At 39.2% G+C, this 26,897-nt stretch overlaps 1 protein-coding gene across 2 annotated transcripts in view; it reads left to right on the forward strand.

The window, feature by feature from the left end:
* The window catches only part of LOC127427474 (pro-neuregulin-3, membrane-bound isoform-like), a 314,565-nt gene extending 290,590 nt beyond the window's left edge, over positions 1-23,975 (forward strand). Inside the window, exons 4-9 of one of the 2 annotated variants that reach the window (XM_051675108.1) lie at positions 1,486-1,515; positions 4,485-4,587; positions 5,483-5,609; positions 11,534-11,646; positions 12,913-13,092; positions 22,584-23,975. In XM_051675108.1, the coding sequence (XP_051531068.1) occupies positions 1,486-1,515; positions 4,485-4,587; positions 5,483-5,609; positions 11,534-11,646; positions 12,913-13,092; positions 22,584-23,286 (1,256 nt within the window). In that variant the 3' untranslated portion in view covers positions 23,287-23,975. The remainder of the gene's footprint in view (positions 1-1,485; positions 1,516-4,484; positions 4,588-5,482; positions 5,610-11,533; positions 11,647-12,912; positions 13,093-22,583) is intronic. The other variant, XM_051675109.1, reaches the window with a different exon arrangement.
* The last annotated feature ends 2,922 nt before the right edge of the window (positions 23,976-26,897 follow it).

The raw sequence follows: 26,897 nt of genomic DNA on the forward strand, positions 1-26,897 counted from the left end.
CATGAAACCCAATCTGGATCTGATTTTCTGCCTTATTGAATGCACCTGAGCCCAACTTGTTAGAGATCACTCATATTTGGCAAGCATTCATTATAAAATATTTTTTGTATGTGTACATGTTAGGTTTTTATTTCTGGAACTATATACAGTACACACTTATATTATTTATAATGAGGTATTTTTTTTTCTCCACTGTCTTTAATTTAATGTTTTGCACTGTACAATGCAGAAGACAAATGTAGTGCAACACGTTTGGCAAAACAATGAAGCGACTCTGATGAAATGGCACGCAGGAACAGATGTAAAGTAACAGGTATGAAGTAACAGCAGCTAGTGTTATACAGGGCCACACCACACCTGCAATGGCAAATTTATTATGAATACACTTAAAAACATAAAATTGGAACCCTTATAAACCACTCCACTAAAGCCCAAATAAATGCCTTACCTGCAGTGAGAAAGGCTCTTATACACTAAGATCACCACTTCAACCTAATAATATATACAGATTAATATTGGTGATGTAGGGTACAGACGCAATAATAAAAAGCAAACGCACAACTAACCAGGAGAGAGAGAAAAAAGCTGCAGAGTTGATCATGCTGCTTCTCATGCAAACAAAATGCAAGAGAAGCCCTAAATAGTTTACAGGGTAGATAACAAACACATTGTCCTCTTTATGAACACCATTTAAAAATCAAATACTTAACGCGCAGCACACCAGTCACAAGGGAGAGGCACACATGTGCTCAATAACGCAGAATTGAGCTTAATATTAGCAACAGCATTCACTAGTGAATTTAAAAATGTGCTTAAAAATTCTTTAAAAATCTTAAAGGAAATGGTGACCATTTACAAGTCCTTTACATGCTGATTATAGCCTACTGATTGATATTGATGTAGCCTGTCATTCGTTTTACCCGAGAATTTTACTGGATTAGTCATTCTAAAGAACAGCATGGCAACATGGCTTAAAGTTTGTGGGTAAAACCATAATGTTAGGGTGTATTGACAAATTGAAACATTTGTCATGAGCCTGTTTGTTTATATATTTTAAAATTACAATTTTTTAATTTCTACTCAAAATTGGTGAATCTTTGGATGTCTTTAAAAAAATTGCATATCCACAAATATTAACACTGCAAATTATGTTTTAAATGTGTACAGGGGTATAATACAGTTGCCCCCCTACAAGCATCCCCACCCTGCCAGCTAACAGGCCTTTATATTCTTGCATTATAAACTACTTCACCATCTTCAATATTGTGGCTGCTTGTATCTTGGGTAATCAAGTGAGAGCTATTTTTTGTTGTTGAATCATTGTGCTGCAAATCTTTTCTCTTTTGGAACAGTGAGCTCCTTTATATGACACAAAACAAGACTTGCTTTTCATTCACGGTTATTATTGGTGTGATTGAATATGTTTTTGTTCCCCCTCTTGTCCCTCTATTTAACTATTTTTCTCTTTTCTTTCTCTCCCTGAAGCAGCAGATGAGCTTGGTATTGAGTTCATGGGTAAGTAAAGGAAATCGATATTTTTTTATTCATTTCTTTACCTTACATTTTCCTTTTTTCCCTCATTCACACACACACAGGCGTATCCTCTGCTATTTGACCAACGTTAATATATGCAAACATACATGATGCTCCCTGTTCCTCAGAAAGCCAATGTTCTTGAGTCTCCATGGAAACAGAGCCTAAGGAATGTGTTCTAAAGGCACAGGGCGGCATGCGGTCTGTGTGGCTTTAGCAGTTTGTGCGCATACATGCGCGTGCGTGTGAAACTGCTTGTGCTATCCTGCGTATGTTGCTGTGTGTGTCGCTGTTAATTACTGTGAAGCCCCAAGGCGTGCTCCTTGCTGATGTGTCACATTGCATAGTGAGAGTTTGGGGATTAGAAATATCACACAGACGACGGCTAAATAGCTGCCTTTAGCCTGACAAAACCACAGTATCTACAGACTTAAAGCAGCGTCAACAAACAGGGGCCCAAAAAACTGCTGTGAAAATGGATTTCTTCTGCATTCACACACCCTGGCCCTACCAACGCCTCTCATGTGTTTGACAACTGAAGGCATCTATTTAAGTGAATGAGTGAATCCTGTGAATTTTTCCATTAGTCGTGCTTCACACACTTGCTTGAAGATTTCCTCAAACTCTGTCAGAGAGCGAGACATAGTTAAAGTGAAACAGATATGCATTTCTGCCTCTCAGAAATTATTGCTTCAGTGATTTTAATCTGGATGAGGCATGAGTCCAGTTGTGACCGTTACCGTGTGTGTGTCCGTGGTGGGGGGGGGATGGATGCTGAATGCTCATTTGCATGAATGGACATCTTTGTGCATTTGTGGAGTGTGAGGGCATTTCAGTCATGGGTGGGTGTTTGTGAGTGAGTGTAGATTCTACTCCAAGCCAGGGCTGAATGTCCTGGGGAAAAAAAATTGTCTTTCTGTGCTCAGATTTTATCAAAGGGGAAATCTACAGTGGAGAAAGGAAATCTCTAGAATATGTACCTTGCAGGGTTGGGCAAAATTCAGAATGTAAAGGATTAGGTCACTCAAAAATGTACTCACCATCATGTTGTTCCAAACCTGTATGACTTTCTTAATTCTGTGGAACATGAGAAGTTTTGAAATGCTGACGCTGTTCTTTTCTCCATACAATGAAAGTGAACAGTAACTGAGGCTAGCATACTGCCTAGCTCTTTTTGTGTTCCATGGAGGAAAGAAAGCCACACAGGTTTGGAACAAAAAAGTGAGTAAATTGTGACAGATTGCATTAAATTTCATTGAAATTTGAATTGAATTAGTCACACCCGACAGGATGCAAAGCATACAGTTAAAAAAAATATTCATCCACCATGGTCCATAAAATGAAAGTAAATTTATTAGATAAAGTGTATGTGAATGAACTAAAATGAATTTCTATAGGTGGCATCACAAACATTGATTATCTAAAGTTTCTGGAAATACTCCATATACTGTGTGCATGATACCATGTTTATGGGTAGGCTAAATCATACTGAAAAATTAAATGTGTTATTAAAATATACACACTGCAATTATGAGAATTTCTTGGAATTTAATTTAAATTGGTAACACTTTATAATGATGTTGTATTTACTGACATTAGTTTAATACATTAATTAATATGAACTAACAATGAAAAATACTTTTACAGCACTTATCTTGGTTAATGTTAATTTCAACATATACTAATACATTTTTAAAGATTTTATGTTGTAAACATTAACATTAGTTTATGCATTATGAACTAACATGAACTAAAAATTTACAATTGTATTTTCATGAATTAAAAGGATAATTCACTTTTTATTTAGGTGTATGGCTTTCTTTCTTCAGCAGAACACAAACAAAGATTTTTAGGAGAATATCTCAGCTCTGTTGGTCCTCACAATGCATGTGAATGGTGACCAGAAGTCAGATGGTCCAAAGAGGACATAAAGGCAGCATAAAAGTAATCCATACGACTCCAGTGGTTAAATCCATATATTCTGAAGTGATATTATAGGTTTGGGTGAGAAACAGATCAATATTTAATTCCTTGTTTACTCGTCTGACTTCTGCTCACCATTCACTTGCATTGTGAGGACCAACAGAGATGAAATATACTTCTAAAAGTCTTTGTGTTTGGCAGAAGAAAAAAGTCATACACATCTGAGAGTGAGTAAATGAGAAAATTTTCATTTTAGGGTGAACCATCCCTTTAACATTAACCAAGATTTATAAATTCTGTAAAAAGATATTGTTCATTGTTAGTTTATCATGATACATTTTAACAGTGATTATTGATGTTAACAAATACAACCTTGTTGTAAAGTGTTACCATTCCATTTTTATTCAACCTCCTTATATTCAAATTTGAATTACAGTTCTGCATCTTATCTCATTTCATCATGAATTCACATTCAGGAAGTGACCTGGAATTTAAAAATAATTCTCAGTTCAAAATTCCATGGATAACCAGCTTCACCACAAAGACCATGCTGGTCGACCTACTTAACCAGCTATGTTTTTCTGGTGGGCAGCATGGTCATGCCTGGATGCTCTTTTCAGCAGTGACAGCCGATGTTCCTGTTAACAGATCATTAGCCACATTCTGTTAGTATTTACTGCAAGCACACATCAAGCCAGCTAGACCCATGACACACATGACTGCATGCCCATACATTAACAGATCCCAGCATGTTTCTCTTCTCTGTCTCTGATCTTCAAATCGAAAGTGTTTGTGCACATTTTCATGCTAGTGCACAAGAGTTAAATATGCAGAAATGGCTGATTAGTTTAGGAGACAATGCCTTAGCAATCATCTCTAAAAATCCATACTCTGTTGTGTTGGGAACATTTCCACTATGGTTGTGGCATTTAATTTTTACAAGAATCTTTTGTTTAGTATATACTGCCATAGCAATGACTGTGAGGAAAGCCAGAAGATGAGTGTGTACTTTCCCTGAATCTTTTCAGAGAGTGGAGAAACCTATCACAGACAGATTCTGTCCATCTTCATCATAGCCGTGGGAATCAGCTTGCTGGGAGTGGCTTGCATGGCTATTTACTGCAAAAACAAGTGAGTCCAAACCATCCTTGGAATAATATTGTTTGAACATACAGTAATAATGTGTTTGAGTTTATTTGCTTTTGGGAAGAGAATCCTGAGAATTGTCATAGTACAAAAGGAAATTTTGTAGCAAATAAACTACAAAAGACTTTCAACTATTAATATGGCATCTCTCAAAAACTGTAAAAGGTGTCAAATGTGTAAGGGTCCATTGATTTTCTATATACACATGAAAATTTTTGGTTAAAATATATGGAGGCTAAAACTGAAAAAATAAAACATAAATTAGTAAATAAATAAATTACCCAAAGGTGTATGTTAAATGTGAATGTTTTTATTTTATTATTATGATATTTTTTTATGTAAAATGTAGTCCTTTTTAATTAAATCCATTTAATGTAGTGCCTCATTTATTCCTTTATTTATTAATTTCTTTAATTATGACACTTATAATCTTGGGTTTATTTTATTTTTATTTTTTCATCATTTAAATTCATTTCAGTATTTATTTATTCCTTTCATTTATTTCTGTACTAATTTTTTATTACTTCATCAATTCTCCATAAAAATTTATATTTAAGACAAAGTGTATTTCTTAGGTTTTATACCTGGTCACCATTTCTAATCTGTTCATAATTATTAATCACATTTTGCCTTCACTATTAGAAATGATCCCGCAGTATGACAACTGATTTTTTAAAGTACAAATATTCAACGTATTTTCTCAATTATTATGTTGTCATTAAAGCATGTATAATTATTCTTAAAGAATTAGTAAAATGCTGCTTTAGAAATGAAAATAAAAAATAAAAAAATAGCTTTACATGGAAGATATCATGTCAAACCACAGAACATGTCAATTTCCTCAAAGTATTTCACATAACTATCCATTAACACTTTACAGGAGACAAAGAGCGAAGCATCAGGCCCATCTGACTGAAATCCGCAACTTGACGGACTGTACTGTCAACACCTCAAGCCTCATGTCTAAATCCAGCCCTAGAACTGAGAGTGCCCTCCAGCTTAAAAAGGTGACATCTCCCAGCTGCCGTTTGTTTACGGCTCTTAGTGCAAATTTGCATGATGTCCACATTTGTGCTGACAGTGCACATAATGATTGTTTGTTTAAGAAAAACCTACATCTCCGCATCCGTGCATACCAAATATATATACGTATATGTTTAGAAATCAAGCCACCCACATATGCCGTGATGGAGATTCAAATAAAGTCCCTTGTGCATAACAGTCACCAGTAATGAATACAATTGGTCAGCAGGTAGCTGGAGGAAAGATGCCCTGAACGGCTTTACTGCTTTCCCACCTGCTCCGAAGATCTCTCAAGCTGACAGAAATAACACTGCATGCAGCTCAGGGAGTAAACACTGCATCTATCTGATGCAGCAGTCAAAGGCAGCCAGCCAACTAGAAGCTAAAAAACCACATGAATAGAGTTGCATTATCAAACCTGGAAGATCAGTCTTTCTGTCTACTGCCACTGAGCAGTTCGCATCTTGCACACAGATGTTAGCACCTCATGTTCCCATGTGCATGTTCCCATGTGTTGGGTCCAATGAAAATGGGGAATCAAGCCTCAATTATTCCCTAAGGTTACATTTGCATTTCCCTGGCAGATGCTTTCATACCAAAGCAATCTATGAAAGCGCATGACCGATATGAGGATAAAGAGGAACTGCTTATCAATGTCACACTTGCCAGTCCAAGCATGTAGAGCAAGTTTTTAATTGGACCACTTGTATAATCCTTACCAAAATCTGCTGAGCTGACATCAAAAGAAAAAATTTAAGAAGAGCCTGCGAGGGGGAAAAGTTATCCTCTTAAGCTCCAGTCTTAAAGACCCCATGATTGTAGCTTTGAGGCTATCTATATGCTAGCGTACACCTAAAGGTTGACAAAATTAAATTTTAGCCGGTATACACATTTCAAATGTATAGTCTTTCTCATCTTGCTCTTACTCATTGTGTCCAGCCAAATGCTCTCTAGAATGGGAACATCCCTTCCCCTAATACCACTTACTTCTGAGTAGCAATTAGCAAGTACTAAGGCCCTGTCCCAAATGGCACACTTGATGTGAACTTGCGATCTCGTGGCCTTCATTTGCACATTCCCACGAAGTCCACAAGACCATACGGTGTCCCATTTGACATTTTAGCGCCAAGAAGGGTGGTCACAAGTGCCCCTTTGTGCCTTCAATGCGGCCTTCGGCTGAGCCCGCATCAGTGTAAGCTCCACAGCGGACTTCTACCCAACAGTCCCCGCTGCTGATCCTCTCAACTAATCACAGCAGATTGGAGTTTCCGAGCTGGAAAAAATACCAAGACAGGAGAGACAACTTCCCCGCACATACCTGTAGCTGTAGCTTGTGAGATTGCTTATATGTTTTGAGATAGCATTGTTCAGTCTAACAGTGATATTTATACCTGAAGAGTTGTGTGTGTATTTTATAATGATTTTTGCAATCTATTGCAGTGTATGTTTATTTGTTCACTAAATATTTAAAATGATGGGGTTTTGTCATTGTTTAAGGTGCACTTTGTTTTTCAGAGGTTCTTGATTAAAATGTCTAATACTTTATTTATATGTCAGTGTGCTGCTTGGAATTATTTATTAAAAATCAATATTGAAAATAATAACTGAAAATAACTTATATTAACTAATATATACTAATAAGTTATGAAACTGCATGTACTGTATATGATAAACGTAACATATGAAAATGCCTTTATCTGATTGAAGTCTTGAACTCTGTCCTAAATGCACACTTTATAATTCACGCACCCTCGTGAACTTGCTGACTAGCACCTCATTAGACTGTACTCACTTACGTCACCAAAGTCTGGACTCACAGGAGGACTGCAAGTGCTTAGGGTGCAATTTGGGACAGGGCCTTTAAATCATGTTCATGGCTGCAATGTAATGTCCCACCCCAACTTCCTGATACAGTAGGAAATAGGTCAACACTGGAAAGAAAACTGTGAAACTAGTGATTTCATGGGGTCTTTAACATTTGTTCAGATTTGATTTCTGCATGTTTCGCCAAGAGAATGTTTTTACAATTACAGCGCCAAGTGCTGCTGTTGCTGAGGCAATGAAATGGTGGTCAGATATCATCCAATTTTCTTGCTGGAAAGAAGAACAATGCTAACAGGTCCCCAAGGAAGCAGCAGTGTTAGAAGGACATGCTTTTTCAGCTGTAAGGCCCCAAACTAGTTTAAAGTCAAACCCAATCATTTTAATGATGTTCCACAGGACAGGAAGAGGGAGGGAGATTTCCACTAACTGGAATAACTGCATTAAAGACGGTTGTCTTTAAAGCTCAGGCTACATTGGGGGGCATGGAACACTTATTGCAGACTGCTCTCCGAGTGCTAGGCTGTAATAAGATAATGCTTTTAATTTTAAGAGGGAAAAAGGATTGAAAAAAATACTTTAGGAATTAATTAATGTAATATCGTCTGAGAATAATTCCCGACTGCTGTGGAAGAGCTGGGGACGAGTGTGCCTTGCTCAACCTGCAGTTCAATGTATAGTCGATAAAGTGGCTTTCCCTCACTGAGGGCCTGTGTATCACTGAGCGAACATCTATATACTGGCTCTCTCCGGAGTTCATGATCCCTTTATTTCGCATTTGGCACCGCACATACATTGTCCTCTACCTGTGTGTTTCCTGTTAAAAAAATATCTTAAACCAGCCTGAACTGGTTTGCTGGTCTTTGCTAATCTCCCAGCCTGGCAGGTCTGTTTGCTGTATTAGGGCTGTTCTGGGCACTTGTCAGACTGGGAGACCAGCTGACCAACCAGCTAAACCAGCACCAGCTTGGCCAGGCTGAAAGGCAAGCTAGACCAGCTGAAGATCAGCTTGTCCAAGATGGGAGACCATCTAGATAGTGTTGGGTTAGACTCCACCTTAGTCCAGTCTGAGTCAAGTCTGAGTCGTTAAACAATCGAGTCCGAGTCGAGTCCCAGTCCGAAAGGGGCTGAGTCAAACTTAAGACCGAGTCAATAACAGGCAGAGTGCGAGTCGAGTCGGAGTCCGAATTAATCTGTTCATGAATCTGAATTCAAATTGTAACCGTAAATTCAACATCAATATTTTAAGCTTATTTTAACTTTCACAACTAAGAAAACACAGTTGTCAATATAAATGTAAAAAAAAAACACCTCTATATTTTATGATTAGTTTGCTGCTGAACAAACTTCAAAGTGGTTTCAGAATGAAAGCATATGCTTTAGGTGTATGAAGACAAAACTGTCCTTCAACACACTTCTTAATGCGTTCTGTTGACATTTCAGTTATTTGTTGTTTTTCCCCTCCACTCAAACATAGACTAAAGAAAGTGAAAGCTGCATTAGTCATTAAAACCAGTCATTATTGTTTCGAATTTTAATTTTGTTTTTTATTTCTACTTCATTTTCAATTTGTCCTTTCAATTTAATTTACTTTTATCTAAAATGATCCCTATCTAAAGAAATAATATATACTGAGATTTCTTTTTTGTCTCTACCTGCTGACTTTTTTAAGAAATAATAAGTCAACACAATAGTAATTAGCACTCGCTGAGTTACATCTCACGACTTGACTGCAAATGCTACATCCGAAAACACTGGTAAAGCCCACTGCTAATATTAGAGCCATTTAACACGGACATGACTGTTAATTCGCGGAAAACGTGGGGCAGTTCTAAGCACTGCTTGTCCACCTAAAACCCTAATGCATCCGTCTGTTATCGTTTAAAAAAATTAAGAGGTATCATAAAAGCTATTTGACAACATATACTCACATACTCTATATTCCACAACACAAAATGGTAACTGAATTTAAACAAATGATTCGGTTCAAAAGTTTACATTCCCTTGATTTTTAAAGGATTAGTTCACCAAAAATGAAAATTCAGTCATTGTTTACTCACCATTGTGTTGTTATAACTTCATATGATTTTCTTTCTTTTTCTTAACGCAAAGGGAGCAATTATGAAAAAAAAAAAAATGTGCTCAGTGATGTCACACAATGGCAGTTTTTGGTGACCACTTCTTCAAGCTTCAAAAGGATGCTAAAGTATAATTCAGAAGTCTTAAATGATTGTATGTGACTCATGTCTTGTTCTGAAGGAATACTATAAGGTTTGGTGAGAAACAAACTGAAATTTGATGTATTATTAAGTGAAAGTCTTCACCGACCTTATAATTTTATAAAAGCACTTATGTTAATTCTTCTGTTAAAACGCATGTAATATTTGAGCTGTAAAGTTGTTTAAATAGTCATTTTACAGTCGTTTTAGGGTTTGTTGACATTACATCGTCATGGCAAAGATGTTGTAAAATTGTCTATAACTTTACACAGATGCGGTTAGTAAGTGATTTTATCACACTAAAATTATGTTAACACTCATATAGTTTATGTCTTGTGTCTATACTTTTGAAACAGTGAGTATTTTAACTTTTATGGGCTGACCACATTGACTTCCATTGTAAGTGCCTCACTGGAACACAGATTTTTGCTTTTTTTAAAGAAAAGGAGGGACGAGTCGAAATACATTTTTGTGGTTATCAATATTATGCCACAAATGCTGTCGATTGAGCTTAACTTGTATTGAGCCTGGAATATTACTTCTGAAGTCTGTATGTGATACTTGTCTGATTTATCTCAGTGCTTGTGGGGAAAATGAACATTCAGAAAACACCCGCTTACATTTTCACGTGTTGAGCAAAGACATGGATCGGCTTCTTTCAGCTCGTTGTTGAAAACGCATTTTTGCATTATTTTGGGCATTTGCGCTGACTGACAGGATGACATAGAGCATGAGTGCTAAGCGCATGACGTCATTGCCATGGTAACCAGATACATTTCAGCTGATTTGCTGAAGACTAGAATGAATGTAACATCAAATCAAGGTGCGACGCAACTAAATTGATTTTCTTCTCTGCAAACGATACCAGAGACAATAGCGAGAAGGACAATGAGGAGAACCGGTACTGTCCTGTGTAATAAACCGAGACGTCTGGTCACCCAATCTATAATTAAATTATAAACAAAACATTTCGCTGCCCAAAATAACTTCATATTTCATTGTGCATTTTATTGTGGAAAAAACTGTAAAAGAACATATTTTAAGCATATTTGTCAATGCTTTTAAAATAGCATTATTTAAAAAGTTACAATTAATTCATCAAGGACCAGTTTAAGATGACAACACTGCATGGACCACAAGAGACTACAGATGCCTACATGTGTGGATACATTACACCTAAAAAGTTGTCAGGTCCCGTGGTGTGCGAAACTGCCTTGTAGTTTCTAGTACATTGGCTACATACCTGTCTTTATGTGTTCGTCATGCCAGCCACCTCGGTAATCCATGTTATACAGCAGTTTCTGTAGTAACATTCAAGAGTATTGGTTGACTGAGTGTGCCGCTCTGCAGGTGTGTTTGCTCAGCATAGTGAAACAAACTCTGGCTAAGTCTATGACATCAGGGGGTGGTACAAATGCTTGCAGACAGTGTCCATTTATTTTTGTTTTGTTATTTTTATTTATTTATTTTGTTAACTGCATCACAAATCCCAAAGATCCAGAGTCCCAAAGGCTCGAGTCCGAGTCAAGTCAAAGTAAAAATGCATCCGAGACCGTGACAAGTCCAAGTCCATTAAAATTGGACTCGTGACTCGAGTCTGAGTCCGAGTCTGAACTCAAGTACCCCAACTCTACATCCAGATTAGCTTAAACCAGCTAAAAAAGCAAACCAACTCAGGCTGTTTTAAGATTTATTTATTTTCAGCAGGGTACAAATAGTACTAATTGTTGTGGGTGTGTGCCAGATGTTATGCTGTAATACAAAACAAGAGCAATCACATATAGATTAAATTAAAATCAGTGGGGTCAGCCACTATACAGCTCTGTTCCCCTGCCATAATATCTTTTATTTCCTGTTTGTCACTACAGAGCAGAAGAGCCCATGGTTCCTCCTCTCAGCAGGCATCCGGTGTAGTGCTCAGCAGCTCTAAAGTCTCCCTACCAAATCATAATCACAGTCTCTCCATGGGGAAGCGCTGCAGGTACTTTGCCAGAGCTTCACTTCCATTGTAAAACTTCTGACACTCTGTTCCTCTACCCAGAAGTGACAGCAGCCGAGGAAGAAATTTAATCAACTCTCAATATGGCACCATATGTTAACATAAAAAATAAGCAGCACTCAAAGGAATTATAATAGTTGTAATTGGTAACAATAATGTCAATTAGCATTTCTGAATTACAGCCAAATCATTGCAGGATTTTTCCATAATAATGATTTACAAGCATTAATTGATAGAAATAATCTAAAAATGGGGCCTGGAATTTGTTATTCATAATTCCAGCATTTGAGCAGTGTGCTTAACTGCAGGCTACTTTGTATAGTACAAATTTATAGTCTCAAATTTATTTGGCCAGGCCCCCTATGAAACAACAACAGTTTTTGCGTAATAATAAATGACTGTGATTGGCCCATCGTGGCCTGTGCTGAGAAAAGTATGTTCTCGTTTCAGAAGAACATACTTTCATGGTCAACGTACCACGTTTCAGTGACAAGACTGAGGGATGAGAGGATGGTGTTTGGCTGTCCAAGTTACAAAAGCACCATATAAGTCATTCTTAACTCTTGTGCCTTATATTTCAATACTTCTGAAGCCATTCGACAGTGTTGTATGAGGGACCGACCAAAATATTAGTGCTAATTCATCGTTTCCCCCATTTGAAACTGGCGTGTGAGACTTTTTTTTTTACATAAGCGCAGCTAAGAGCATACATTACACTCACTAAATGCTTTGTGCAGTGCATGCTGTGGTGCCCGCCGAAAGTTTAAACAAACAGGAGAAAAGGCAGAGCTGAAGAAATTGCGGACATTGGCTAATGCGTGTATTGATAGTGTTGTGTGAGGGACCAACCAAAATATTAATGTCAATTCATCGTTTATCCCATATGAACCTGGCGGGCGAGACGTCTTTGTTTACATAAGCGCATCGAGAACGCACCTGACACTGCTATATGCTTTGTGCCTTTTGCGCTGCGGTGCCTGCTGAAAGTTTAAACAAGGCAGGAGAAAAGGCAGAGGTGAAGAAATTGCGCACATTGGTTCTTGCGTGTATTGTCATTATTTTTGCTGAATGTGTTAAAGTTATTTGAGAATGGGTCAGTCTTCCGTGCCCGCCTTACAATACCTTCCCTCCCCCACCCACACGGGGCACAACCCACACTTTGAGAACCACTGGTATAACTGCTTTGAAAACATCTGTGATCATTCTGTTTTCACTTTGGAAGCTTTTTGTGTGCATGTGTGTCTACAGAAGCTGCTCCCTATCGTCAAGCCCCTCCCTAAAACAGAAGGTAACCAATTATCGAGCTGTCTCAAAGTGGACTCCGCCCATCTCTAGAGCAGGCTATCATTTAAGTGGAGGATCTAGAGATTCTATTCATTCCTACAAACATCTCCAAGAGGTGGAGATGATGCCAGAATCTTTGAGAAGGTGAGCAAAAAGAAAGTGTTTAAGAACTAATAATCTGCCGTTTTACTCGTGATTTGTGTGAAAGGGAAAAAAAGTCATTGTTGTAGATCCTCTAGTGTCCATTTCACCAAGAAACTGCTGCAATACATACAGAGCCACTTAAAAATCTTTTTGCAAAAATGTAAGTACAGTAACGTGATTCTGTCAGACCATGTTGAAAATCCCTGTCTTCCATTTTAACATTGGTCAGCAAACTAATAGTCCTGCCCCATTCTCACGCCATTTGCTGGGCTGGTTGGGATGGCAAAAAAAAAAAAAAACGTTTACTAACTTTAGTGCATACTTATATGACTTCTTATAGTTCTAAGAGAAAAGTATGTAGGACAAAGTTTTTGTTAACAATGAAAAATTACAGAAAAGGATAATTATTTTATAGAACTTTTCCAGAGCCAAGTGAGAATTCCAAGAAATATATCACATGGAGTCAAAGAGCAAACCTGGATTTCATTGAATGAGCACATGACAAAAATAATATCCTTCAGTTAAGTATGGGTTGTTTAGAATATGTAAGTAGCACTTACTCTTGAATTTTCAAGAGATGTTCTCATTACCCTGCCAACTTGATCCAGCTTCACAGTGACTTGTAAACTCAGCTCACTGCCAAACTCTCTCTATTTGACCTATTTCCATAATTTACATTCATAAACAGTGCAGCTTTGAACTCGGAGACTCTTTTAAGGGGATGTGATAATGCACATACATACTAACATGCTCACTGGAGGGGTATTTCTTTTTCTCAGTGTGTCAGAATCAGGGATTTCTGTTTTGTTAACTCTGCTTGGTTAACCCTGCTTTTGGTTAATTAATTAAAGCACAAACAGTGGGTCATCCCTCAATAGGGAGCCACAGTATTCAGCTATAATTATTATTGTTTTTGATTTATTAAATATTGAAAAGCCTCTCTCAACCATTCTCAAGCCAGTCTTGGCCAGCCCAGGGAGAGATGAGCTGGGCTGAACTGACCTATTTCCAGACTTAGCAGCCTTAAATCAACCAACACCATCCCCGAACCTCTCTCTTGTTGCCATGGAGACACACTCCAGTCTAATGGAACAAGAAGTGAGGAGAGGGGAGAGAAAGAGTGATGGGCATGCATGCAGAGCTTGCTGATCCCTTCACAATGACAGCAGGATCCCCACAGAATTTTGTCTGTTCCATAAAACACCTCTGCAAAGACACATATTAACCTGTCAGAGATTAAATATGGATTGAAACCGCATGTGCCATTAGTGCATTTATATTTAGATATTGTTTTGATTTGTTTAGATCTGCTAGATTAACTTGCAGCTAGAATACACTTTTAACAGCCGTGCATTGTGATATAGGGCTCAATTATTTAAACTCTGTTATTTAACAGTCTTTGATGTCAGACATTATCAAGGACTCAATGGAGTGGGTTTTGGGGAAGTGACAAAACATGCCATTTTTATGTGTCAGTACCTCTGATGATTTTATATTTGACTTTAAACAACAGTTAGTTTGATTTAGTCTAATGCGATTGGACAAGCGGCATTTCAAGAATGCTGATATTTTAGTATCACTGCACAAAAGTGTGCCACAACTGGCCATATTATGTCTAAAATGTAAGTTACTTAATGTTAACTTTTTTTATTTTTATTTTTTTATAACTTTATATGAAAGCAATATCATACTCACAATCACTTGTGTAGATCTGATGTTCTTACAGTGCTGTATTTATATGTCAGTGGTTAAGATTGGAGGAGGATAACCGTGCCAAGGAGTTGTAGTTAGTGGCACTGCAGTGCTTCACATATAAAAGCCTACAGTTTTTCCTATGATTTTTTCTTCTGACAAACCTTAGATAACCCGCTCAAATCTTTCGGTCACATCTGAGTGCGTTATTCAGCTCTTCTGTCCCAGCAAAAACTCTTTATCTGTCACTGTAAGGTGTGCTGGGTTTGATAAGCAGCCTCTACCTGCAGATCAAAACCAAGGCAAATAAAGTAGTGTGGTTTTCATACACTCATACATCAGGGTGAGGCATATGCAGACTTTGATATCAATGGCTCAAATCTATGATAAGACTGTCACAAGAGGGAGAGAGCTCTGAGTTAAAGTTACTGCTGCTACAGCCACACAGCCCATGTAGAGGAATATAAATTATTACACAGAGATCCTAAATTCCCACTACCTATAAATTATTTTATCACTGTTGTGATTGTTTTTTAAATAAAAGTTTTTCGCAATGTTCTCCATGGCTGAGAACTTTCTCATAATGCCCAATAACTAAAGAAACGTAATGTTCAATATAGTGGCTGTTGGAATGGTCTTTCAGTTAAAGGCATAGTTGACCCAAAAATGAAAATTCTGTTACTATTCACTCACCCTAATATCACTCCAAACCCATATGGCTTTCTCTCTTCCATGGAAGACACAAAGATTCTTTTTACCATATAATCAAAGTGAAAAGTGATTGTCAAGCTTTATAATGTACATAAAATGCCACAGAATCTTTAAATCATTATTCATTTTCAAATCAAATCAAAACAAATCTGGCTATGTTTACGTTCACCCTGATAACGTGATAACAATGCGATTAAGGTAATACTGCGATTAAATTGTTGCTCATGTGAACAGAATATTGTGATTGTAATATTGTGATTATGCTAATAATCAGAGTAATGATAATCGCAGTAAGATATGTGGAGTTCTCCATTTTAATCGCTTTATACTGGCATGTAAACGCTTTAAACGCATTTCTTCCACTCTGACCAAAGTGCTGCAGACAGATGATGTTGTAGGGCTTTACTGGTTGTTTAGATCAGGGTTACTATCAGAAATAATTAATAATTATTTCTGTAGTTATTAATCAATATTTAAATTAATTAATTGGATCTAACTCATTAAAACCTCATATGGGACTCCAGTAAATGTAGTGTGCTACGTTTAGGAGCAAGTTTGGTTATTAGCAATAATTAATAATTATCAAAGATAATTATTAATTATTAAAATCAATAGAACATTGATGAGAATCAATGTTAGCTTTTTTTAATCCTTTAAATCAACAGTTATCAAAGATAATCGTTAATTGTTAACGTCGATGAAACATTAAAATTAACACTAGCTTATTGATCATTCACATTCAATCAAAGATAATTATCAGTTATCAAAAATCAATAGAATATTAATAAGGATTAACATTGACGGGGCACCACCCTGAAATCAGGGACTAATAACCGAATATTAAAACAGTCTCAATATTAGATTGTTTTCTTTGGAAAATCGACATCCGAAGAATATCGATTTTCGGGAAAAAACAATGAATGAAGGTTTGAATCCGAGCACTGACATCCCGTCAGCATGACACAGGTGTATGCAAAACAAACCAAAACACTTCTCTTTGTAATATAAACAAAGTTTATTTATGCAGTAATATCAATTAATAATTAATACAATGCAGTCAATAAACTTCCGATTTACAACTACAAACTAAACAGTGATATGATTAGATATGGAAATAAAAATAATTCTATAACACAAGGTGTGTGTGTGTGACAGTGTGTGTGTGTGTGTGTGTGTGTCAGTGTGGTTAGTGAGAGAGAGAGAGAGAGAGAGAGAGAGAGAGAGAGATGATTAAGTGACAGCCCGAAAGCTGATTTTGCTATAGCTGGAGATGAAGCAGCCGTGTTCATCACTCAGAGACGCGGTTTTACGAGTGGGGCTCGTAAAAGTCCCTTGTTATTTGACTCTTTAATGGATGAACTCAGTTGCTGTCTCACCCGCGATGGCGAAAATGCACAACAGTCCAATTTGGTTGGACTACAATACAGCAAAACAAATTCGTGATAATTAATACCCTGAGTATTAATAATTAGCGGACATGGCGGTCCGTAAACTGTACAAGCAAAAACCTTGAAACACAAGAATAACACGCTATAATATTCTATCTCTGCCCAGACGTAACCTCTTACTTGAATCGCATGAGGACACAGGTAGAATGTGTTTTCCTCCGTCCTTTAACTTTGACCCAGTTTCTTGAGGCTCGGGTGATGACGGGGGCCGTTTCCTCGCGCTGTCGGCGGCCGGTACGGCTGTTGATTCTCAGAGGGCGGTACGGCTGTTGATTCTCGGCGGGCTGGCGGAGAACTCAGAAATGTCGACTTGATTGAAGATGGAAGAGAAATCTTTAATCTCTTCACTTCTGTAGGCCAACGGATGAAGATGCGAATTGCTCGGCGGTCTCCTTCGGATCCGTTAGAGTGTTTGGTTGAACACAGAGTAATCTCAACTCGTCCAGCGAGATGGAGATTGTATGGCTACAGTTTCAAGTCGGACATTACTTCCTTATGCCACGAGGTTACACCGGAGAGCAGCAAAAAGCTACGTCCGTATTCGGTGAACGAAGTAGCCGGAAGCAACTTTGGAAGCATTTTCAGAATTATTTGAAGTCCGGATGATGTCATGTTCGAGGGACGTTCTGTTGTGTGCCTCATCCAATAGGAGTTGAGTGCTCGATCCTTTAGTGGGCAAGGCTTCATGGATCTGTAGTCTGTTTAGGACTCCCTTTGTTTGATTTTGGCGCGATTTTATCAGTAAGATTTATGACTTAGAAGGAGGGGGCTTGAGGAATGTTTTTTTATGACTGTTAGGCCTGCCTTTGTCTTCTATCTGAATACACGAGGCCCAACAATGTTACGCTCAAGCACAGGTTCAAAAACATCACAAAACAAAAGCTGCACTTTCTTCTCGGCTTCATGCAAAACCGCAGTTATCCAGAAGCGGTGCTCTCCGACTGCAGAATCCACAGCCCCATGGCAAAAGAAAACTTCTTGGTTACTGATGTAACCTCTGTTCCCTGATGGAGGGAACGAGACGTTGTGTTGATGTAGTGACACTAGGGGTTCGATCTTGAGAGCCCCAGTCACCTTTCCTTAAAATAGAAAAGGCCAATGAGAATTGGCAAGTGGAATTTGCATGCCACTCTCTGCCCCGGACATACGGGTATAAAAGGAGATGGCGTGCACTGCTCATTCAGATTTATGCTGAGGAGCCGATAGAGAGTCCCAGCCATGTCAGCGGCCGGTTCAGCACCGTGGCAGGAGGGACACAATGTCTCGTTCCCTCCATCAGGGAACAGAGGTTACATCAGTAACCAAGACGTTCCCTGTCTGTCACTCACTCAACATTGTGTCGATGTAGTGACACTAGGGGTTCCTATAGGAAATGCCACAGGCACTGAACCATGTCATGAGGTACGGAAGAGTGGATATGGGCAAGCTGCTGCATGCCTTGCAGCGAGCGCTCAACCACATCGTGACCTTCCAGCAAGTTAGGTAAGGCATCTCCCTAGTCCCATTAAGGGGGGAGGAGGCACTTATCCAAGTAGGCTACCAGCAGTGCCTTTCCTGATTTGCTGTCAAGCAATTTCCCGCCGAGCACTTTCTAGAATAACACTGGGAAGTGCCCTCTCCAGGAGGGGGAGCACTACGGAGACCACATCCTACCGGAGGGAGGTTAACATATGGAGAATACCTCACATGGACTTACCAGTGGGGAAGTTCACATATGGAATGATACCACTGCAGGACCCTATCTACAGAGAGGGTACGCAGCAACAGTGGCCAAGGCAGAGAAAGCTCTGGCGAGGGGAAACACAGGGTTCACCAAAGGGGAAACCAAACAGTGGAAACTCATCATATGGGATTACCAAAGGGGAATCACCACGCATGGAGCACTGAGCCCGAGCACACAGGCTCACCTGAAAAGGGGTATACCACAAGTACTGGGCCTTGTGCCATTACTCCTCCACCGAGTTTGTCATTGCACAGTGCTTAAGAATTAAAGAGGCGTCCGGGGTTCACTGGATACAGGGAACTGTTGTGGACAAAAAGGTGCACATTATCACCTTTGAAAAAGGGGAATCGCGCAATGCAAGCGGTACACCCAACCGGCCGCCCGGTCTTCCTGCTGTTACCGCGTAACACTCGGGTCAAAACCGGGTCTATGCGTAGGTTATAAAACCTCACAAAGGTATTGGGTGTAGCCCAACCCGCAGCTCTGCATATGTCTGCTAGAGAGGCCCCCATTGCCAGTTCCCAGGAGGACGCAACACCTCTAGTGGAGTGCGCCCAGACTCCCAAGGGGCACGTCAAGTCCTGAGATTGGTGTGCGAGAGAAATGGCATCCACAATCCAATGGGCTAGCCTCTGCTTGGAGACAGCTTTCCCCTTCTGCTGTCCTCCAAAACAGACAAAGAGCTGCTCCGAGTGTCTAAAGCTCTGCATGCGGTCCAGATAGATGCACAGGGTGCGAACTGAGCACAGCAACGACAAGGCCGTGTCTTCCTCCTCTGAAGGGAGCGCTTGCAGGTTCACAACCTGGTCCCGAAAAGGAGTGGTGGGAACTTTGGCCACGTAACCGGGCCGGGGTCTCAAGATCACGTGAGAGTGTGCCAGCCCAAACTCCAGGCATTCGCTGGTGACAGAGAGCACATGCAGGTCCCCAACCCTCTTGATGGAAGTGAGTGCCACCAGGAGGGCCGTCTTCAGAGACAAAGTGCTGAGCTTGGCCTGCTCCAGGGGCTCAAAGGGGGCTCTCTGTAGGGCAGGTAGGACCACAGAGAGATACCAAGAGGGAATCAGATGTGGTCTAGGAAGATTCAACCTCCTCACGCCCTTGAGGAACCTGTTGATCAGGTCGCGCTGTCGTGAGGGTCCCTTGTCCAGTGTATCGTGGTAAGATGCTATGGCAGCCACGTACACTTTCAGGGTAGAGGGATACAGCCATCTCTCCAGCACTTCCTGAAGGAAAGACAGCACAGACCCGATGGCGCATATCTGTGGGTCTTCCCCACAGGAAGAACATCAGTTTGCGAAGAGATGCCACATCACGGCATACAGCCGCCTCGTAGAGGGGTCTTCAGGCAGGTCAGCACTGACAGAGCATGTTCGGTCATAAGACATGCCTTGAGAATGACCGAGTCCAACTCCATACCTAGAAAAGAGATGCTCTGCACACGGGAGAGCTTGCTCTTCTCCCAGTTGACCTGAAGCCTGAGTCGGTCGAGGTGCTGAAGCACGAGGTCCCTGTGTGCACACAATAGGTCTCGCAAGTGAGCTAGGATTAGCCAGTCATCGAGATAATTGAGAATGTGTATGCCCTTCTCCCTCAACGGGGCCAGGGCAGCCTCTGCGACCTTGGTAAAGATGCGAGGGGGCAGGGACAGACCGAAGGGGAGGACCTTGTACCGGTATGCTCGTCTCTCAAAGGCAAACCGAAGAAAGGGTCTGTGTCGAGGAAGGATCAATACGTGAAAGTACGCATCTTTCAGGTCGATGGCTGTGAACCTATCCTGATGTCGTACCGACGCCAGGATGCACTTCTGCATTAACATCCTGAACGGAAGCCTGTGTAAGGCCTTGTTCAAGGCACGCAGATCCAAGATTGGGCAGGACCCTCCCCCTCTCTTGGGCACGATAAAATAAGGGCTGTAAAGTTGTCTTCCATGACTTTGTTAGCTCCTCATGCACTTCCGGGAAGAAAGGCACCGGGGCAGGGCTTGGTCGCGAGTCATGCTCCGAGCCCAGAAACCAATCATCCAGCCGCAAATGCTCAGGGCAGGGTGGAGGGTTCTACTTCAGCCCGATGTCCGGACAAGCACGGCTACCATCTCAGGGTCTGCCTCATCCTGTGCTCTACTGCCCGTGGGTGGGAGCTCAGAAGATTCTTCTGCTTCCGATAGCAGAAGCCCACCCTCCGATGCTGTGACCGAAAGCTCATCCTCGTCGTGAGCCGTGAACAACACATTAGACCCGCCCTGAGGTGGACCGCCTGCATCGCTCGACAGCTTTTCCAGATAGAACGAGCGTGCTGGGGGATGGGAGGTCTGATATGCGCCGTAAGAATCCAGCCGCGTAGCAAAAGGTGAGAGGATGACCACAACATACATTCAGCTCTGAAGAAAAAATCTGAATGAGTAGTGCATGCCATCTCCTTTTATACCCGTATGTCCGGGGCGGAGAGTGGCATGCAAATTCCACTTGCCAATTCTCATTGGCCTTTTCTATTTTAAGCAAAGGTGATTGGGGCTCTCAAAATCGAACCCCTAGTGTCACCACATCGACACAACGTCGAGTGAGTGACAGACAGGGAGCATATTTTCCCGAGTTGTAAATATCCGTTTGCAGTCTAAGTTAAAAGTTGGTGAGATAAAAAGACTGTATACTGCAAAAAAATGGCAAGTACATCTTTCAAATGAGTTTGTCTTCATGGGCGGAACACAACAAAATCCACCACGTGTATTCCAATTCAAACAAGTGACTCTTATGAACCGATTCTTTTCAGTGAAACAAAACAGACATAGCAACCAGTGTAATACAACAAACAAATAACCCTTATGAACCGATTCTTCTTAGTGAATAAAAAGAGACAGCGCATCCAGTGTAGTCGAAAGTGACTCTTATTAACTGCTTCTGACTCATTTTCCTTAATAAAATTATAAAATGTACTAAATGTATTTTATTTAAAAATACATATTTGCAACAAGATATATATATATATATATATATATATATATATATATATATATATATATATATATATATATATATATATATATATATATATATATATTGTCATATGTTATAAAAAAAGCATTAAAACATCACATTTCTCAGCGAATAATCAGAGTATTGGCAAGTAGCATGTAAACTGGATTGAAAAGTTCTGCCCAAATCATGTAAACATCTTAATCTAATTATTCCTTATACTCTGATTATTGCAATAATCAGAGTATTAGTGTACATATAAACGTAGCCATTGATCAAACTCTTTATGCGGTGTCCAAATCAAATATTTCGACAACATCAATAACATAAACCACATTGGTTATTTTGTGTCTCATGACCAAACGTCATGATGTAATGACGCAAGAACCAATAAGGTTTGATGTTATTGACCTAGTCGCCATATTTAATTTGGGTGCTACATGCAGGTGTGCATCAGTGATTTGTTTTGAGATCAACGACACATGTTGGTCTTTTTATCACACAAAGTGATTGTATGGCTTTAGCTTCTTTTACTGTGGTTTTGTCGTGTTTTTTTTTTTTTTTTTTTTTTTTTTTTTTTGTCTTTTATGGAGCTTGAAAGCCCAGAGTCACTCTTCCAAAAGTCATATGGGTTTGGAACTACCTCAGGGTGAGAAAATAATGACAGAATTTCCATTTTTGGTTGAATTATTCCCTTAAAAGAGCCAATTGCCTTTTTGATAGAGGCCTTGCCTGTTTTTTCACTCAAGAATTTGAATGTGCACAAGCAGTACCAACCTGAAAATATAATTTTTTTCTCAAATCAGTGATTTGAGCAACAGAAGCAAAATTCCTGATGTCAGATTTTATTGCTGATTTTAAATGTATAACTGAAATGTAATATTGACATAATGGAATGGAATATAAGAGATAATTCCCACTCTGTCTCTCTTTGGGATGCTCTAGGTGCCAGTCTCACTTGGATAGCAATCAGCAAAGCCGTTCAAATTCCAATATACAAATTGTGGTCTCCACCCATACCAGAGAAAAGATGGGCTATACTGATGTTCCATGCACTCGTCTTGACCAGAGAGCAGCATTTCCTCCCCCTTCTATCCGAGCCCACTCCGTACCCATAATCCCCTCTGTTCAGGGACCTGAGTTTGGGGAGGGGCCTGGAGAAGGGGGCGGGAGTAAGCTGCATAATAGAGGTAGGGTTTCTACCAGCTACAACCTAATCAATCCTGAGACTGAGGTGGAGTCAGTGGCAAATTCCAGGCAAACACTTGCCAGCTCCTCTGTGACAGTGCAGGAGCCACAGACACTAACATGCTCTGAGTCTGCACTGATGTCAAGGGGCCAAGTCAAACACAAAAGCCTTGTCACTTACACAACAGCCTTGGGGTCAGGCATGGGCTCCCAAAGAGCAAAGACTGTAATTTCTATGACTGTATTGGGAACAGGGTTGAAAACCACACAGCACACCGCCAGCCTTCTGTCTAAGGCTGCTGGAGGACAGGGGAGCGAGCATGTTCAGTCCACATTTGGAGCAACGTCAGGACAGGAACAGGGTGATGGTTTACAAACTCCATTTTTGGGAAAAGAGAAAGACAGTTGCTTTTCCAATGAGATTAGAGATGTGGCCTGCCTCACATATCCCAAAAGCTGATTGGATAAATGCAAAGATCACTTTGGAAGCTTTATCATATTGGGGTGGGATTTCCCCATTTGTGCTGACCAACCGTCAAGAGACTTACTTTTGGAACTATTTTACTGCATTGTGGACTACAGTGAAAACTACAAAGATAAGACTTTAAAACACTGAATTACTGACAACACAATGTGAATAGATAATGAGTGAATGATGACTACGGTTGGGGTGCTGATTTAAAGAGATATTGAAAAAGGATTTATATGCCTCTATTTAACAAAAAGCTTCAATTTAGAAACCAAATAGTGTTTCATCTCAATGTTGTTTCTCTACTGTAAAGAAGAAAAATATAATAGATGTCAAAATTATGTATGTCATATATTCCATGTATATGACATGCCAAGTGATGAAAATAAAGATGCAAAACATGTAATGCAGAAGCTTTATTCCCCCAATAACTCTGCTATTCTATTCTATTCAAAATATTAGACCGTATTTTCCCATTCTGATACTGTAGTATACAGTAACACTGATCAAGGTTGTGCTTCATGCTTCTCACACCTTCCATTTTTAGCAAAGAGCTTTGTAAGCATCGCAGCCAGGTAGCAGCAACTTTCGCCTAAAATGATCCAACGAACGTGCTGAATTGAGAGAAACAGTCAGAGTCACCGTCTGTCTCCATGGCAACAGGGATCGGTGGAGTCAGATGCGGCAGTCCTCTATCCAACAAGACCATCAATGGATTTAATCATTTATTTGTTTATCTCCTGTAAAAGTAGCTCTTGCTAATTAAGCCCAGACTCATTATTTTGCATCAGCAATTTTGAAACTGCAAAAGAGTAAAACAAAGTTTCCTTAACTAGCTGATTTTTTCCCTTCAGGTGAGGGTGTTTTTCCATGGAATTAATCAACAAAAAGATTAAAGCACGATGTCATTGAAGTCTCGCATCATGTTTACCTCAGAGAGGGCAATGTGGGGGAGTCGTACCCCTAAAGCTTTATGAATTATTATGAATTATCGGGGTAATTTTCTGAGAATAAATACACAGGTGAAAAGACATTCTTTATAACCCACATTTTTCTTTTAAAAACAACCACTGGCTCTCTGTACACCCATTGATTTCTTCCACTTGAGCCCTGAAGAAGCGATGTTGTGGTAGTGTTTTAATTAATTTGAAGGCAAACATATTTGCTTTGTTCTCTCATGCACCATGTCTCTCCACAGATCTTATGTGAGCCATTGGCTTTGAAACTCATAATGAGTTATCCTTTCATTTTGTGAGAACATTACACATGTTCATCAAACAGCTTAATATTCAATCTCAAGTCAATCTTTGCTCCTGAGGGAAGGAGCTGTGAAAGTACTAATGTTATGTACAAAGAGCTGTATTTTGCTCCTGTGTGAATCTGTTTTAAGAATGTAGCAGCCCTGCTTGACTGCATCTGTCTGGTTTTCTGAAGAGCACACCTATTTCTCCACCATGGTGATATTATTAATAAAGGCAGGATGTTTCTTCATGCAGACTGCTAGCATTAGAGAGAGAGCACAACGGGGGCTAGACCAACAGATGCTGGTGGGAAATGTGCAGTACTGAAGCGACAGCACAGTAAATGCAGACGCAATGTGGGCAGAGCCATGGAGTATCTGTCACCTGGAATGAGCTGCAGTATATTTTAATACACTTTTCACAGCAGCATTTCTTTGGTTTGCCTAGTTAAATTTTTTTATTTGTTTGAAGACGTTGCCTCTTTTAAAATAATTTATATTCTCTAGACAGTAAGCTCTGCCCCAGAATAAAACTTCAGTGAAAAAAAAATAAAAATCTGTGTAAATTTATAATTTTATGACAAGTGATAATGAAAACACTTTCAGAATCTAAATCACAGCCCAAAACAAATAAAAGACGCTTTCTGATGGATGACTAGTTTTTTCATTATTTGAATAGATAATAGATTCATGAATATTGAGAATACAGTGATACAATAGATAAGCAGATTGCTAATTTTAATAGGCAGGTTCTGAAAAATCTTCTCATGTTTAGAAAAAAAAAAAAAAACATTATATTTGAAATCATATACAGGGAAATCCACTGCAAATTCTCCAATGAAGACAAAATAAATAAATGAACCAATAAACAGAAAATCCAGTCAAGACCTAATCTGAGGTGAAATGGTTTACAGAAGTAATTTGAGCATATCTTGCAAAGAAATCTGTCTTCTCTGCAAACGGTAAGTTAAAAAAAAAAAAAGTTCATATTTTTATCAGTGCATTTGGTCTCTATGGTGATTATCAGTTAAATTTCACATGCAAAAATAACTAAAATGTCTCACCAAATTTTCATTGTTTATATTGGTTTGGTTATTACTGGCCATGTAAACCCAGGCTTTGTTAACAGAATATTGTTTAGGCAGTGAAGTGCATGGTTGACAATCAGCATTTCCTGGATGGACTTAATAACTCAAAGGGTTCTTCATAAAGAAGGTGAAATGCAGAGAGAACAACAGACAGACTCTGAATTCCTCCCAGGTGAGACAAATTCTCTGAGACTGTGAGGCTGACTGCATACAAAGGGAAACATATGAGTTTCTCCCTACAGGTCTGTCACTATCTACATCACAGTGGTGGATCGGTTAAACATACACAAGTACATGATGATATAGTTATAGAGCTGTCATTCACAAGAAGTAAAATGCAAGTTTTCATATTTATTGTTATTGTCATTGCATATAAGTCGTTTGAGGGAGCCAGCACAGTCAGGGTTGGGAGGGTTACATTTGAAATGTATTCCACTACAGATTACAGAATACATGCTATAAAATGTCATTTGTAACGTATTTCATTAGATTACTCAAGGTCAGTAACGTATTCTAAATACTTTGGATTACTTCTTCAGCACTGGTAGATTTTTTAACTTGTTTTGATATAAAAACTCTGCCAGTACAGTAAGACAAAATACACATGTTAAAAATACATTCTCTGAAAAACCTAAATATCTAATGCAGTGTTGTTTCTAAAACAATATAAATCAAATTGATCTTGTTTTAAGGATTTTTAGATATTTTTACAGGAAAAAATACAAAAATTATTATCAAGAATATGGTTTTTGCCCTAATATCAAAGGTCTTACTAGAAAAAAGAAATTATGGTCCAATGTGAATTTACCTGATAAAAAAATATGATCGTGCCTGGTGACGTGCATGTAAAGTGGCTAGAAATAGCATTTTAGCTTAGCGTAAAGCTGACAATTTACACAAGGTTTATTTCTCTTTCTTCTGCTCCAAACTTCAAGCTTACTTCTCTGTCTGCTCGTATGAATGTAGCACATCATATGAAATTGTTTCACTGCTGTTCAAATGCACTTTGGATCGCATCATTTATATGTATAAATATTTTCCATCTGAAAGGACTAAATATTAAATGAAACAAATGACAATAAAATGCAAAGTAATCTCTTCAGTAATCTAAATACTTTTTGAATGTAGCTGTATTCTAATTACCAATTATTTAAATTGTAACTGTAGTGGAATAGTTTCTTATATTTTGTATTTTAAATACGTAATCCCGTTACATGTATTCCTTTACTCCCCAACCCTGAGCACAGTGTAATTGAAAATAGCAGTAGACCCAG

The sequence above is a fragment of the Myxocyprinus asiaticus genome, chromosome 36, assembly GCF_019703515.2.
Source record: "Myxocyprinus asiaticus isolate MX2 ecotype Aquarium Trade chromosome 36, UBuf_Myxa_2, whole genome shotgun sequence".
NCBI lineage: Eukaryota > Metazoa > Chordata > Actinopteri > Cypriniformes > Catostomidae > Myxocyprinus > Myxocyprinus asiaticus.